Genomic DNA, 14,185 nt, shown 5'->3' on the forward strand with positions numbered 1-14,185 from the left:
GGTTGCTTGCCGAGCAATTAGTAGATCTTCTTACATACTTTGAAGATGTGACCAAGACAGTCAGCAGTGAAAAAGCATCTGTAGCAGATGCTATACCACTAGTCAACAGCCTAAATCACATGCTGGAAATGAAGATAATGGAGGTTAAAGCCGTTAAAGGTGCCACTAAATCTTTTGCAACCGATTTGAAACATTCACTCGGCTCACGTCTTGGTGAATTGGAAAATACTGAGATTTTCCTAGTAGCTACGATGCTTGATCCTCGTTATAAACACCATCCATTCCAAAATCCTGACAGCATTGAAACAGTGAAAAATAGTTTGAATGATAGCATGACACTGCAAAAATGTGATCAGACTTCTGAGTCAACTGGCACTTCTAGATGTGCCATTTCTTCACCTGGTCCTTCTGCTACACAGAAGGGAATTTGGCAGATGTTCCAGAAAATGGTTGATAAGTCTATAGCTGCTACAACAGCTTCAACTAGGGGTAAGTACCACATAAACTGTGCTACAGTCAACAAATCTTATTATTTAATTGCTAAACCAAATATTTGCCATTTTGTAATTTTATTATTTACAGGTAATGTAATAGAAGAACTGAACAGTTACATGAAGCAGCCAACATTCGACCTAGGGACAGACCCGATTGAATTCTGGTTAAAAGATGTAAATTACCCACATCTGAAGAAGGCAGCACTGAAAAATCTTATAATACCCCTTGGATCTGTGTGCTCAGAGAGATTGTTTTCATCAGCAGGAAACATTCTCCAAGAGAAGCGCAACAGGATGTTGCCTGAGAACTTAAGAAAGCTTGTTTTTTTAAATTCAAATTTGCCAGTGTTGAATTATGACTACTTAATGTCAACTGCGTGTTTCACATGATATATTTACGTTTAAGAATAAAAATAAATAATAAAGCCTGTGAAGATATTTTAATTCTTAGTATTGCTTGATATATTATTATTTGTTTAATTTAGCTGTTGGAAAATGAAAATGTGATAAAATAATCGGTAATCGGTTTGTATCGGTATCGGCCGATGTTTATGTTGGTTATCTGTATCGTTTCGGTAATCGGTAAAGCCTTATCGGTGCATCACTAGTAACAACAGGAAGTGGGAACAATGGACGTTTCTCTCCATGCTTTTCTTCAAGAAAGCTAGCATACAAGTGCCTTCTTTTCCTGGTGTTGAAAACATTTTTTATTTTTCTCGTAGCATTGTTCAACTCAGGCAACTCTTTCACCCAGACATTGCCAACAAGGTTTTACTTATGTGCCCAGCACTGGACATGCGTTAACTGGTCTCCAAGGTTATCTTTAAAAGATTTGTGCAATGGGAGTGCATGACTTGATGTAAGTTTTTGGACATACGCCATTGCTAAGAACTTTTTCTGTTGAAGAAAAACTAATAAATAAAATAAATAAAAATACACAAGAAAGACAAAAAACACACAAAATTAAGCAAACAATTGCTGTTGTCAACAAGAATATAAACACCACAAAATATTCCGAAACAGAAATATGGTCAACAAACAAAGAAAAAAGTACTAAGTGAACAAAAAAACACACAAATGATGACAACACAAAAATATTGAAACCAAAATAATTCAGCACAACAGTTGAAACGAGACAACTCCTCAGGTGGACGGGAGCAGATAGCAGTTCCCGAAACGTCGCTTGTTTCTGTTTTGGTAAAACTATTGTATTTTTTTTTTTGTCTTTTCGTTTTGTCGTGTTTTTGTCTCGTTTCAACTGTTGTGCTGAATTATTTTGGTTTCAATATTTTTGTGTTGTCATCATTTGTGTGTTTTTTTGTTCACTTAGTACTTTTTTCTTTGTTTGTTGACCATATTTCTGTTTCGGAATATTTTGTGGTGTTTATATTCTTGTTGACAACAGCAATTGTTTGCTTAATTTTGTGTGTTTTTTGTCTTTCTTGTGTATTTTTATTTATTTTATTTATTAGTTTTTCTTCAACAGAAAAAGTTCTTAGCAATGGCGTATGTCCAAAAACTTACATCAAGTCTGGTCTCCAAGGATTACATCGAGAGTACTAACAGCCTTGGTCATATAACGAGCAGCATCGGTTACTACTGAGAGCACATCACCATACTGTACATTGTACATTTTGAGTAAATCTAAAATTGCCCTCACACAGTTTGTGGCATTAGCATCTTCAAGAAAGTGAACTCCTGCAACAAATATTTCTGGTTTATCCTGTTGAAGATTCAGAATTCTAAATAAAACAACAAATACACACCTACCCATTTTATCTGTTGTTTCGTCACACAGTATGTCAATTTTTTTGTCCTTTAATGAAGTTTTGGCATCTTCAATTCTGCATTTGGCTATGTCCCCTACATATTTCTCACGGACTGTTCTAGCAATTGTCAGGTCTCCAGCACCTTCAATGTATTTGTTCAGCCATGCCCTGATATTAGGATCATCAAGCATCAAGGGGTATATTTGCCTTTATAAAGGTCTCTGTTGTTTCCTTTATAAATTCCAACTTTTTGTCTTTTTGGACATTATTTTTTGCTGTCTGAAACACTGAAGATATTGACAACTGGCGTTCAGACATACTAGATGAGCCTTGCAATGAAGATACACGCTTCTTGTGTTTTTCACTGCCTACATGTTTTTCACAAGAGTCTTTCCTATCCCAAGATACGGTGACATTGCAGTGATGACAAAAAAGTGTGGTTGAATCACTAGCATAAAGTCCGTGTTGAGAAAATTCAGAGGCTCGCTGTTTTGCAGTTACCGGCACTTTAGGCATTTTAATAGGCCTAATGTTTTAGCTGAAGTTTAAATTGTACACCTTTAATTTGTTTTACAGACGTTGAAAACTATCTGTAACAAAATTCGACCCGTTAAACTTTAACTTGCGCACAACAGAATGTTACAAATGGTCACCGTGTTTGCATTTTAAGATTGGTATTTGGTTAGTAAACATGGACGCAATGGACAAACAACGCTTCGAGAAACAACCTGCTGTAAACTCCGTGATAATCGACTGTCAAGGCGAGTCGAATATCAAAATATATCCAACATACACACGACTGCTTGCTCGCGAGCGCGATCACAACACCATTTTGTTCAAGATCGATACGATCTGTGCCATCAAACTACTTATTTCCGCAACGGAAAACTTGTGTGCTGTGTATTGTTCGTCAACTTGCTATACACTGTGTGCGTAGTTATCTTTGGTTTTTTGTTGTTGTTTCACGTTTGTTACTGTATTTACAAATTGAATTGCTGTGTTCGAATGAGATAAATGTTCTGACTGTTCTCCGAAAATTTAAGGATTTTGCATTATTATCCAAAATGTAAGAAATTCGCGTTATTCTTAAAAATGTACTCAAATTCGTGTAAAAATTTGTTTTATCGCAATCGCGAAATATGCATGTCTCTTGTAATGAGATGGGTAAGGAACAGTGGTTTTTCGAAAACTTTTAAGTTTTCGTATTATCTTAACCTACACTGTGGTTTAATAAGAGGCAGCTATGTTTGGAAAGGTAAGTTATAGCAAGTGTGAGGAAAAATGAGCATTGGAAGGAGTAAGTATATGAATGTTATTGAATACGTGTATGGAGAATATTCATAAGTGAAAAAGACAATGTTTGGAACCAGCAACAATTTGATCAAATAATTTGAGTATTTAAATGCAGTGAACTTGGAATTCATTGTTTATCTTGTTATGTGTGGTATATATGAAAGGAATTTAGTGTAAGGAAGATATGAAAAAAGGGAGGAGATCAATCAAAGTAGTATGCATGAAATGTTAAATGAAATTTAGTTAAAAATAGGAAGAACTGGTAACAATAAGACACAAAATTGTCTCTAGTAAATCCACAGGAATAAGTAGAAATTATCTCAGTCAATTAGGTATGTAATTGCTATAAATTCCAGTTAAATTTTGGTATAACTTTTGATTTTTTTTGTTGTATGGACCAAAGACCTGAATGTGACTTTACCTGTTGTTAATCTAGCTTTCTATTTTCATTTCCTACAAAGAGTACATTGGAAAGAAGGAAAGATAAAGGGAGAAATATGTGTTTTTGCACATACCTATGCATGTGCAGGGTATAGAGTTGGGTCATGAATATTTACATGATTTTATATTGCACTATACCCCTGACAATATGAAATGTGCATTTTTCAGGATATTTATAGGTTAAGAGTACTGAATGTACAGTAACTGTATTGGTTATCAAAGTCATTCTATGTTAAATCACATATGAACAAACAGTAATAAAGTTGCCTTATGGATGTGAAAGTACTTATTAGATCCTATACTACTGAAAAGTGATGCTCTTCATACAGCGCCGTAATTGCTTGTGCTCCAGTGTTGACCACAAGAGCAGCAAAGAGCTGCGACAGTACCTTACGAACGTAGCAGAGCAGTGCGAGAGCTCAGCTTCGGACCTGCCGTCAGTGATAATCCTGGACAACCTACACCACGCTGCCTCTCTGGGAGAAGTGTTCAACGGCCTCTTGAACGCCAAGTATGCCAAGTGTCCCTACATTATAGGCACCATGAACCAGGCCACCTGCTCAACCACCAACCTGCAGCTTCATCACAATTTCAGGTAAACCACTATGCGATTTTCTTGCCTTCCTACAAAGCAGTTTTATTTGTTGCTATTAGCTTATATGTAGGGACACCTGTTTGTGGTGAAAATTCTTGGTCGATTTCGTCAAATTTTTTTGCTGATTTCTGTGTTTTTTCCGTTAATTTTTATCCCATTTCGTCACAAATTTCGCTAAATTTTAGGTTGAGGAAAAAATTGTTAGCGAGAGTACTAAAATATAACAAGGCTTTTTTAATATAATAATACACATACTGTACAATTTTCTCGGCGAAAAAACCATAAATGATGCAACAAAAAAATTAAACACCAGTTTCTTAGTCAGAAAATGCTAACGTCATCATTAATTCCATGTTACAGGGCTTTAGGTTTACTCTCTTGTCACTCATTATGTTCCCATACATTGAGAAACTCCTTTCAGTATCTACGTTACTGATAGGAACCCTCATTGATTTTAGTGCAGCATTAACAAAGTCAGGAAAATCACACTTGAGTGAAAGCAACGTTTTAACTATATCAACATCTACATCATCTGTTTGGCATGCATTTACAACAGAATCCCTAAACTGTAAGTACGGCAGTAAACAGTTGGTGGAAGTTCACACAAGATGGGTATATTTTTCATGGCTTCGTGAATTTCATGATTTTTCAAAGCCAATTTCAAAATATTTCTGGGATCAAAAAGTTTACCAAGAAATGAAACAAACTCCTTGGCACTATCGGACGCAATCAAATCATCCAATTTTTTAAGACACTTTTCTCCTACTAACTTTAACTGAGATATCAGTTGAGATTGACTGTTTGGATAACTTTGTAAGTAAATCTGATGTTTTTACGAAAAAGAACCCATCTTTCAGTTACTGAAACATTTTTCTGAGGTCACAATAATGAGAGGAAAGGGTTGGTGCCATCGGAACACTAGAACTCTCGAGATACTTAAGTAACTTGCAACTTTTACGGCAATGTTCGACAAGAGCAACTGCTTGACAATGTATTTTTCCAACTTCACATGCAGTCAGATTTTTGAAGTACAGAACATTAGCACTTTCTTCTTCCAGTGATTGCAGAAACTCTACCAGATCATGCAGATAATCACTTAGATACTCTACACTCAGAAACCAGGAATTCCACCGCGTAATCACAGGGATAGGAAAAAGTTTGGCTTTCTGTGGCTGATCTTCATACTTATTTCTTAAAAACTCCAAGTAGGCATGCTTCCTTTTATGTGTGTTCAGAAAGGCATGCTTTGCTTGACAGACACAGGTATTCAACTCAACCAGTACCACAGACCAAATATTCCCCACCAAATTCAGTTTATGTGCCCAGCACTGTGTGTGCACCAACTTCTCAGATACCAGAATTCTGATTGCCCCAATACACTTGGTCATGTAGCATGCCGAATCTGATGTTATTGAAACGATGTTGCAATACCTGATTTCCAGTTTCTGCACAACATCAACAATGGCTTGTGAACATTCAGTACCATTAGCATTATTTAAAATTATCACTCCCCCTACATAAAGTTTTTGAGCTGAAGCATCTCCACACCCTAACACTTTAATAAGCACCATGAAAACACACTGCCCTTTCTTGTCTGTGGTTTCATCACACAGAATGGAAACCCTCTAGTCTTTCACAGCTGCCTTGATTCGATCTTCTTCTTTTATTATTTCGGGGACATAGACCTCTCTCAGTCGCGTTGCTGTTGGTAGATCTCCGGCACCTACATCATATTTTAAAATATTGTACATATTCTGCAACTTTTTTTAGTGACTTGCATAAACGTAATAACTAGAAGCCCAACCACTATAGTACCTACACAATGTCGAAATGAGCAATACAATTGTAGGGCAAAAATTCAACTTTAAAAGGTTACACACTTTTTTTTAGAAGTAAATATCCTTACTGCAAATAGCTACTGGTATAAATAGAGGCAATAATGTTGCAAATATAATTTTCTTATCTCTTTGATCAGCTATTTACAGACGCTCCACAAGTTACTGCCATACACAAAAATTTATTTAATAATATCTTTAAAAATCACGTCGACTTACCTTCAATGTACTTATTCATCCACTCTCTGAGACTAGGATGATCAATTTATAACGGTTCGTTATATACAAAAATAAACAGATGTTCCGCCAATTTTAGTTTTTGTTTTATTTTTTCACCATAGAATGCACAGACGAATCCAAATACTTCAAAAAGAGGTTGCTCACTCATTCCACATACATCTGCCCGTCGAAAAAATGCTCGTAGTTTGCGTGATGAGAATTAACGAAAAAAATAGCATCCTTCAGTAATGTTTTTACTAGTGCGGCCTTAAACATGACCGCACCCAGCGAAAACTAATTTTGCCACGAGCCAAAACGCTGACGAAGGTGGCCGCAATTTCTAATTTGGTACTGTTCGAAAGAAAATAAAACAAATTAGGTTGACTTAATACTCGGCCTGGCTCTGACCACCAACGTTAAATGATCTATTAGCAAATTACTTCATAATTTGGCGAGAAGCCACCGAACGTGACCTACTGGTGCAGCGATCGACGGACGACTGGTGAAGTCCTGCCACACTCTCCTCCACGCAGGGAGTAGACGTCACATGACCTCACTGACCAATCACACGCACGCTTCTTTCACGCTTACAGATGCAAGCCAATCACAGAACAAGTTACAATACATGAAAAAACCTTTTAAATACAGAACTCTGCTGGGCTTCCCCTGATCTATCTCTTTTCAATTTCACATCGAAATCGGGGACTCCCATTCTCGTTCTCTCTCCCACACCGTGAGACAGCAGTTATCACTCAGTTCCCACGCAGGGGGGAAATTACCGTCTTTATCTCGGTTGGCGGGGAAGCACTGTTTCTTTCTCACTCCCACCTACAGGCCTCTCATGCCTCTCTTTCTAACCATCACACCAGCCCAGACACAGTCCTGTGATTTATAATTATATTACAACACGTTAATAAAAATTAAGAACAGCAATGATAATACAAATTACTTCACAAAAATTAAACTTATTGAGAAAATCCTGAAAAAGTAGGCCTAAAGAGGTAAAAATCTAGTACAGCGACTTCTTTGTGAATAATTACATAAAAAATACTGATGATTAAAAATGTCTAATAAAATACACAATACCTTCTTAAAACTCTCAGCAAGTTAAAATAACATATATTAATAGCCATAACGTCTGATTCTACTGTTTCATAACCTATACATCACTCAAAAAACATTGACTTATTACTGCTTACTTATACAAAAAAGAAGTTTAAAAGAAAATTATTTATTTAGGAGGGAAGGGTCTTGCAATGTTACATAATCCCCCCAACTTTTCAATTAAATTAACACTACATTTAATTGAAAAGTTACAAAAGTGAAAAACTAACCTGTACAAAATATATACAAAAACATCCTTAGAAATAAATGCATCCAGTCGTTAAAACCCTTGTTTATATATAAATTCAAAAAACTGTTACTGCAACACTGTAACAAAATCAATTCTTTGTTAAAAAGCAAAAATTCGAAAACATCTCTTTTTCTACAAAGTGTCAACAATTCTTAACAAATGGTCATCTCCCTCTCATTAGCACATAATACAAGTTGCTTTAAAACTGATTTCTCTACAAGCTTCAAGCAGGAACCCCCTGGTCAACGAAAAATCTTCAACAACAACAAAAACCTCTGAACAACTTACTATCACAGCCGTGGAATCCTCAACACCAACTGCAATAAACTCCAAGAATTTACAAAAACTTCAGGAATTACGTCTCCACGATTATCTTGACGACGAATTAACACAAAAACTTCAACTTCTTCAAAAACTTACACCTCTGCAGAAACCTCGACGACAACAAATAACCTCAAAACAAATTATCTCCTTTAAAATCCCCTAAAAACTGCTGTTGTCATAATTCTCTGTTGCTCATGACAAACTCCTCAAATCCCATGAAACCACCACTTTAACCCACAAATCCACCAATATCTCCACTCTTCATATCTGCACTAACAAAACCTTGACAACACTATTACTTCAAAACTGTTGACACAAAATTTTCTTTAATTCCATCAAAAAACAACTTCTAAAAATTTTAAAACTCTCACAATACCAATACCATTAACTTCAACCTCTGGATAACACTTTATTTCAAACTTATAACTAGCATGCTCAACCTTGATAATCCATGAACTACAACTTCTAAACAGATACATCAATTCCTAAGACTCAGAAACTAACATAGTAAATGTTCCATCACAAATACAACTCCAAAAAACATCAAATTAGTTATGTGAAACTTTAAAAACTTTTATATAACACACTACATCATCACTTATCATATTCAAACTTTCTTATTAAAATGTTACACAACCTTATAATATTTACACCAAAATACACCCAAACTTAATTCTGTATCAACACTGCATTTTCATTTGTTGACATTCACTTACATTTCTTAGTATCATTGACTATAATATAAAAATTACACAAAAACATCATCATCACACATAACAAATACACACAGTTCCTTCCAACTCTCTTCTCCTTCATTCCTAACTCCTGAGCTAGCCGAAAGGTAAGGGGCGCTCAATTACAACCCTTTTAGCTGCTAGTCAGCTCGGCTGACCTTTTGACGAAATTTAAAACAAAAAATTATACAAAGCTATACACAAATATACACTGCACTTGTCATTACTAGGGACCCCAGAAAATGGTAAATAAAACTGGCTCATTTCGGTGTAAAAAAATGACAAAAGCGGTGCAAAAAACCGGTGTAAAAATTAGCAAGCTTTGCAAAAAATCGGTGTAAAAATAAGCAATCAGTAGAGACCCCAAAAAATTGTGAAAAAATTATGCCATTGGCGGTGTAAAAAAAACCTCATAGCCTTACTGCTTCCTTATTTGCCTGGCCAATTTTTGGGACATAAGTTTCTCTAAGAGTGTTGGCTGATGATGGCAAATCCCCTGCACCTAAAATGTATACATAACTTACAATATACTTATAAATAGGTAGCATTTATAAGGTTATCGCTGAAAATATTAATGGGCTAATTTATTCAAAACAATTCTTAGCCAAACCTAACCTAACCTTTTCTAGATTAGGTACTACTGGATTACAGAGTCAAACCATCAATCAATCAGTCAAAAATATATTGTGGTGTGCTCACCATTTCACAATGCAATCCATCCTATTTATGTGTTTCTTAATCTGAGGTACTTGCATATTTATTTGAAGTAAAGGTAAGTAATCGATAATATTGTAGGCCTACATATGCTTATGAACTTTTATTAGAGGAGGAAAACATTTCTAAAAAAATAAGGCTAACCTTCAACATGGGTGTTACACCATTCCCTCATAGCTGGATGATCAGCTTTTTCCAAAGGAATGTTAACTTACAGCATCATATTAACAAAATCAGAAAAAAATTCTTGTTTTCTGCACTTTCAAGCTTGTTTGCTTTATTCACGCTGTCGCCTATCGAGATTTGTTTAGACACGGTAGAATGCTTGACAAATTAATTGTCTTTTTTGTTTTGTTTTGTGTGTGTCATTTGCCACATGCTTTTTGCACGTGTCTTTGCGTGTACAGTCAACCCGCACGTTGCAGAACTTGCACATCATAATTTTGTCCCGCTGATCAAAAATATAAAATCATCCGATTTTATCTCTCTTTCGCGATCAAACAGTGTCGAAGTTTTCGGCATCTTAGCCACAAATTCAATTGTATCACAAAACTTACAAAATGTGGACGGTAGTTGTAAACACTCAGATATGTGCACACAAAAATGACTGCCATCTTAGCTCGATGCGATTAAATTAGGTTAGAAAAGTCGACACCAGTGCGCCTTGCGGCAGAAACGACCATTATTCAAAACACGAAAACTGTGGAGTCAATTTTGTTATGTTGGTAGGGCGCACATATCGATTGTTCACAATTTTTACATTTTGTTTTCATTTGCGATGGCAATATTTACTGCTTGTAAAGAGAGTAATAAAAATACGTGGATTTCAGTAACGTGTCAAAACGAAGATAATATCACGGCACTAGTCTTTCAGTCTATGTTTATTTCACGCCTATGTTTATGATGGCGTAAATAAATAGAACTTACGACATAAGGACATTAATTTGTGTGAAAAAGCGTGAATTTCGCGCAAAAAAGTGTGAACTTTGCGCGAAAATTCGTGAATTTCGCGACTATGTCAAAATCAAAGGAAAGTCGCAAAATTCGTTTAAAGTATCAAATTTTCGCGTTATTTCGTGAATTTCGCGCTTAACCATTTTTCGGGGTCTCTAGTCATTACACATCAAACTTTAAGCTTTACATACCTCAAATAAATTTCTACAAACAACAAGTTGACAATTCTACAGTCATGGCATGACAAACACTTCATTAAGATACAATCGTATGCTTCTATTCTTCAAAAACAAATTACATGAACAAATGCCCTTCCTTAGGTTTCAAACCATATCTCCCCTTTCAGCAACAGCCACACAAAATTAACATCAATGAGGGATGGGAGCGACCAAGGAGAAGGGACGCACCCTTGAAAAAAAAACATCGGACTTCATGCCGGAAACATATTTAAAATTAACCTCCTGGCCCCCCAGCTGCCTCACAAACCACATTACACAAAAAAAAAAACATTTGCTGCTTATTTAGGACAATATGAAAAAATTTACCTGAACTTTAGACATCATGAACACACAACTGCTTCTGCAGCTTCAAAACTCGACGACTGTTATTCATTAACGTTTAGTATTACATTTCATACCTTTAATATAGGATGTTGTCACCCGCCTGTCATTCAATCCAAAACATACATTTATCATTACCAATATGTGTAGCATTTTCATTTTAAATATTTAACCATTTCAAAAATATATCATTTTCCCAAAAACATAATTCATACTAAATTTCAGTTAACACCTTCCCATGACACAACATTAAACAAACCAAACATTACCCAAGTGCAATGAAATTCTCGCAATGTAAAGCATTTCTTCACATTATTTTGAGTAACTGTCTACTCAAAAAGAATTCATACTATTATTCCTATTATTGTTTCAAAACAGAAAATATTCACATTAACATAGTTATTTATCTTCCTTCTCTCTAAGAATCTTGTAAAAATTTGCTGTCATAAACTTATTTGTACATTCCTACATTACACTATAACTATTCTTCAAAAAATACAAAAACTCTACAAGATACAAATCATTATTAAAAGTATACAATTCAAAAAATAAAAAATCTGAAAAACATTAAAAAAAATTGCAAAAATTGCAAAAAATTTAAAAAACATCTAACACAACACAAATAGTTTTGACTCCACCCCTCCATCTAGGCAGTGGGCCGAACAAGTCTACATACACAGTTTCAAGATGATGCATTACCCATTTACATTTACCATGCCTTTCTTTTGCCTGTGCACATACAAAAAAACTGCTTACTATCTCAGCTATAGTTCTGTACACATGTTTCCACACAAAAAACCTCTGACCATGTTGCACAGTTTTTCTCACATGGATCAGTGCGAAAATTTTAGTTTGTAACCTATTCGGTACCTACACACAACCCACATCTTGGTACATTACTGCTTACACTTGGAAAAAAATCTCCCTTTTAACATTTTTCCGCAATCTGCAAAATTCAATTCACTGATTACTTCCTCAGCAAATGCATCCTTAAGTGTATCTGAGAACGTTTGCATTTCAATTTCTACTTTTTTCATCTGTTTACACAAAATCCTGTTGACATGTCCATTAACTCTTATTTTACAAAATGTTTTCTCTACATTATCCGAACATTCCCTGTTTACTTCATCATGAAATTTTGCAAATGTGTTTTCAATGTTTATTTTTTCATTTACATCATGCCCAATACCTTTAACATTTTCTTTTGACACTATTATTTCCCTTTCACATTTTCCTACATTTGCTTTATTTGCACATTCATCTACTTTGTTTGTACATGTGGCTATCTGTTCATTAATTTTAAAGTCATCAAATTTGTTCTCCACCCTGCCAAATTCCTGTCGCAACTGTGTGCCTATTTCGCTCCTTAACTTAGCAATCTCTTGTGAATTTACCTCAATTTTATTGTTGATTTCTTTTTGTCCCTGAATAAGTTCCCGATATCCCTGTTTCAATTCCTGTATAAATTCATGTTGTCCCTGTTTCATTTCCTGTATTAACTCCTGTTGTCCCTGTTCAATTTTCTGTTGTATTGACAATAGTAACTGCATGATTTGGCCTGACCCCCCCGTAACTTCAACTGGGCTATTAATCGTCATAATGAAATATACAAATTACAAAAATTTTAACAGAAATCTTAGTTGAATGCTCAACACAAAAGAAAAATAATGCAAACAATTAATTTAGTTCCATTTTTCGACTTGCTATTTTCGGCGATTCATCCCGCAATGTCCCGCGAAGTGACGATCTCAATGTCTGGCGATGAGGTAATGAAGTCCCACGGTGCCTTGGGTCGCTGTCCCGCGATGTACCGCTTTCCGCCGTTTCTCTGGAACACTTCACTCGCTGAAGCAGCCCGCCATCTCTCGCCGCATTCGCCGCTCAGCTGCGCCGACAGTTCTGGATACACTTCGCCGTTTTCTTCTTAACTGTTCCATATTAGTCGTAATTTTTGTTATTTCAGGTTATCGTAGTCACGAACTGTTTTAAGACTGTTTATATTTTATATTTATTGCCGAAAATGTCCGTCTCGATCTCAGGGTCGTGTCCAAATTTGAGCCGCGCGGCCGGGCGCCAAATATAACGGTTCGTTATATACAAAAATAAACAGATGTTCCGCCAATTTTAGTTTTTGTTTTATTTTTTCACCATAGAATGCACAGACGAATCCAAATACTTCAAAAAGAGGTTGCTCACTCATTCCACATACATCTGCCCGTCGAAAAAATGCTCGTAGTTTGCGTGATGAGAATTAACGAAAAAAATAGCATCCTTCAGTAATGTTTTTACTAGTGCGGCCTTAAACATGACCGCACCCAGCGAAAACTAATTTTGCCACGAGCCAAAACGCCGACGAAGGTGGCCGCAATTTCTAATTTGGTACTGTTCGAAAGAAAATAAAACAAATTAGGTTGACTTAATACTCGGCCTGGCTCTGACCACCAACGTTAAATGATCTATTAGCAAATTACTTCATAATTTGGCGAGAAGCCACCGAACGTGACCTACTGGTGCAGCGATCGACGGACGACTGGTGAAGTCCTGCCACACTCTCCTCCACGCAGGGAGTAGACGTCACATGACCTCACTGACCAATCACACGCACGCTTCTTTCACGCTTACAGATGCAAGCCAATCACAGAACAAGTTACAATACATGAAAAAACCTTTTAAATACAGAACTCTGCTGGGCTTCCCCTGATCTATCTCTTTTCAATTTCACATCGAAATCGGGGACTCCCATTCTCGTTCTCTCTCCCACACCGTGAGACAGCAGTTATCACTCAGTTCCCACGCAGGGGGGAAATTACCGTCTTTATCTCGGTTGGCGGGGAAGCACTGTTTCTTTCTCACTCCCACTTACAGGCCTCTCATGCCTCTCTTTCTAACCATCACACCA

General features: G+C 36.1%; 1 protein-coding gene across 4 annotated transcripts in view; it reads left to right on the top strand.

Moving 5' to 3' along the window:
- Positions 1–14,185, top strand: part of LOC134543164 (protein sickie) — a 144,249-nt gene that overhangs the window by 99,360 nt on the left and 30,704 nt on the right. For all 4 annotated transcript variants that reach the window (XM_063388037.1, XM_063388065.1, XM_063388056.1 and 1 more), the window contains one exon: positions 4,350–4,592. In XM_063388037.1, coding sequence (XP_063244107.1) covers positions 4,350–4,592 — 243 coding nt within the window. The remainder of the gene's footprint in view (positions 1–4,349; positions 4,593–14,185) is intronic.

This window comes from Bacillus rossius, chromosome 1, assembly GCF_032445375.1.
Source record: "Bacillus rossius redtenbacheri isolate Brsri chromosome 1, Brsri_v3, whole genome shotgun sequence".
Lineage (NCBI taxonomy): Eukaryota > Metazoa > Arthropoda > Insecta > Phasmatodea > Bacillidae > Bacillus > Bacillus rossius.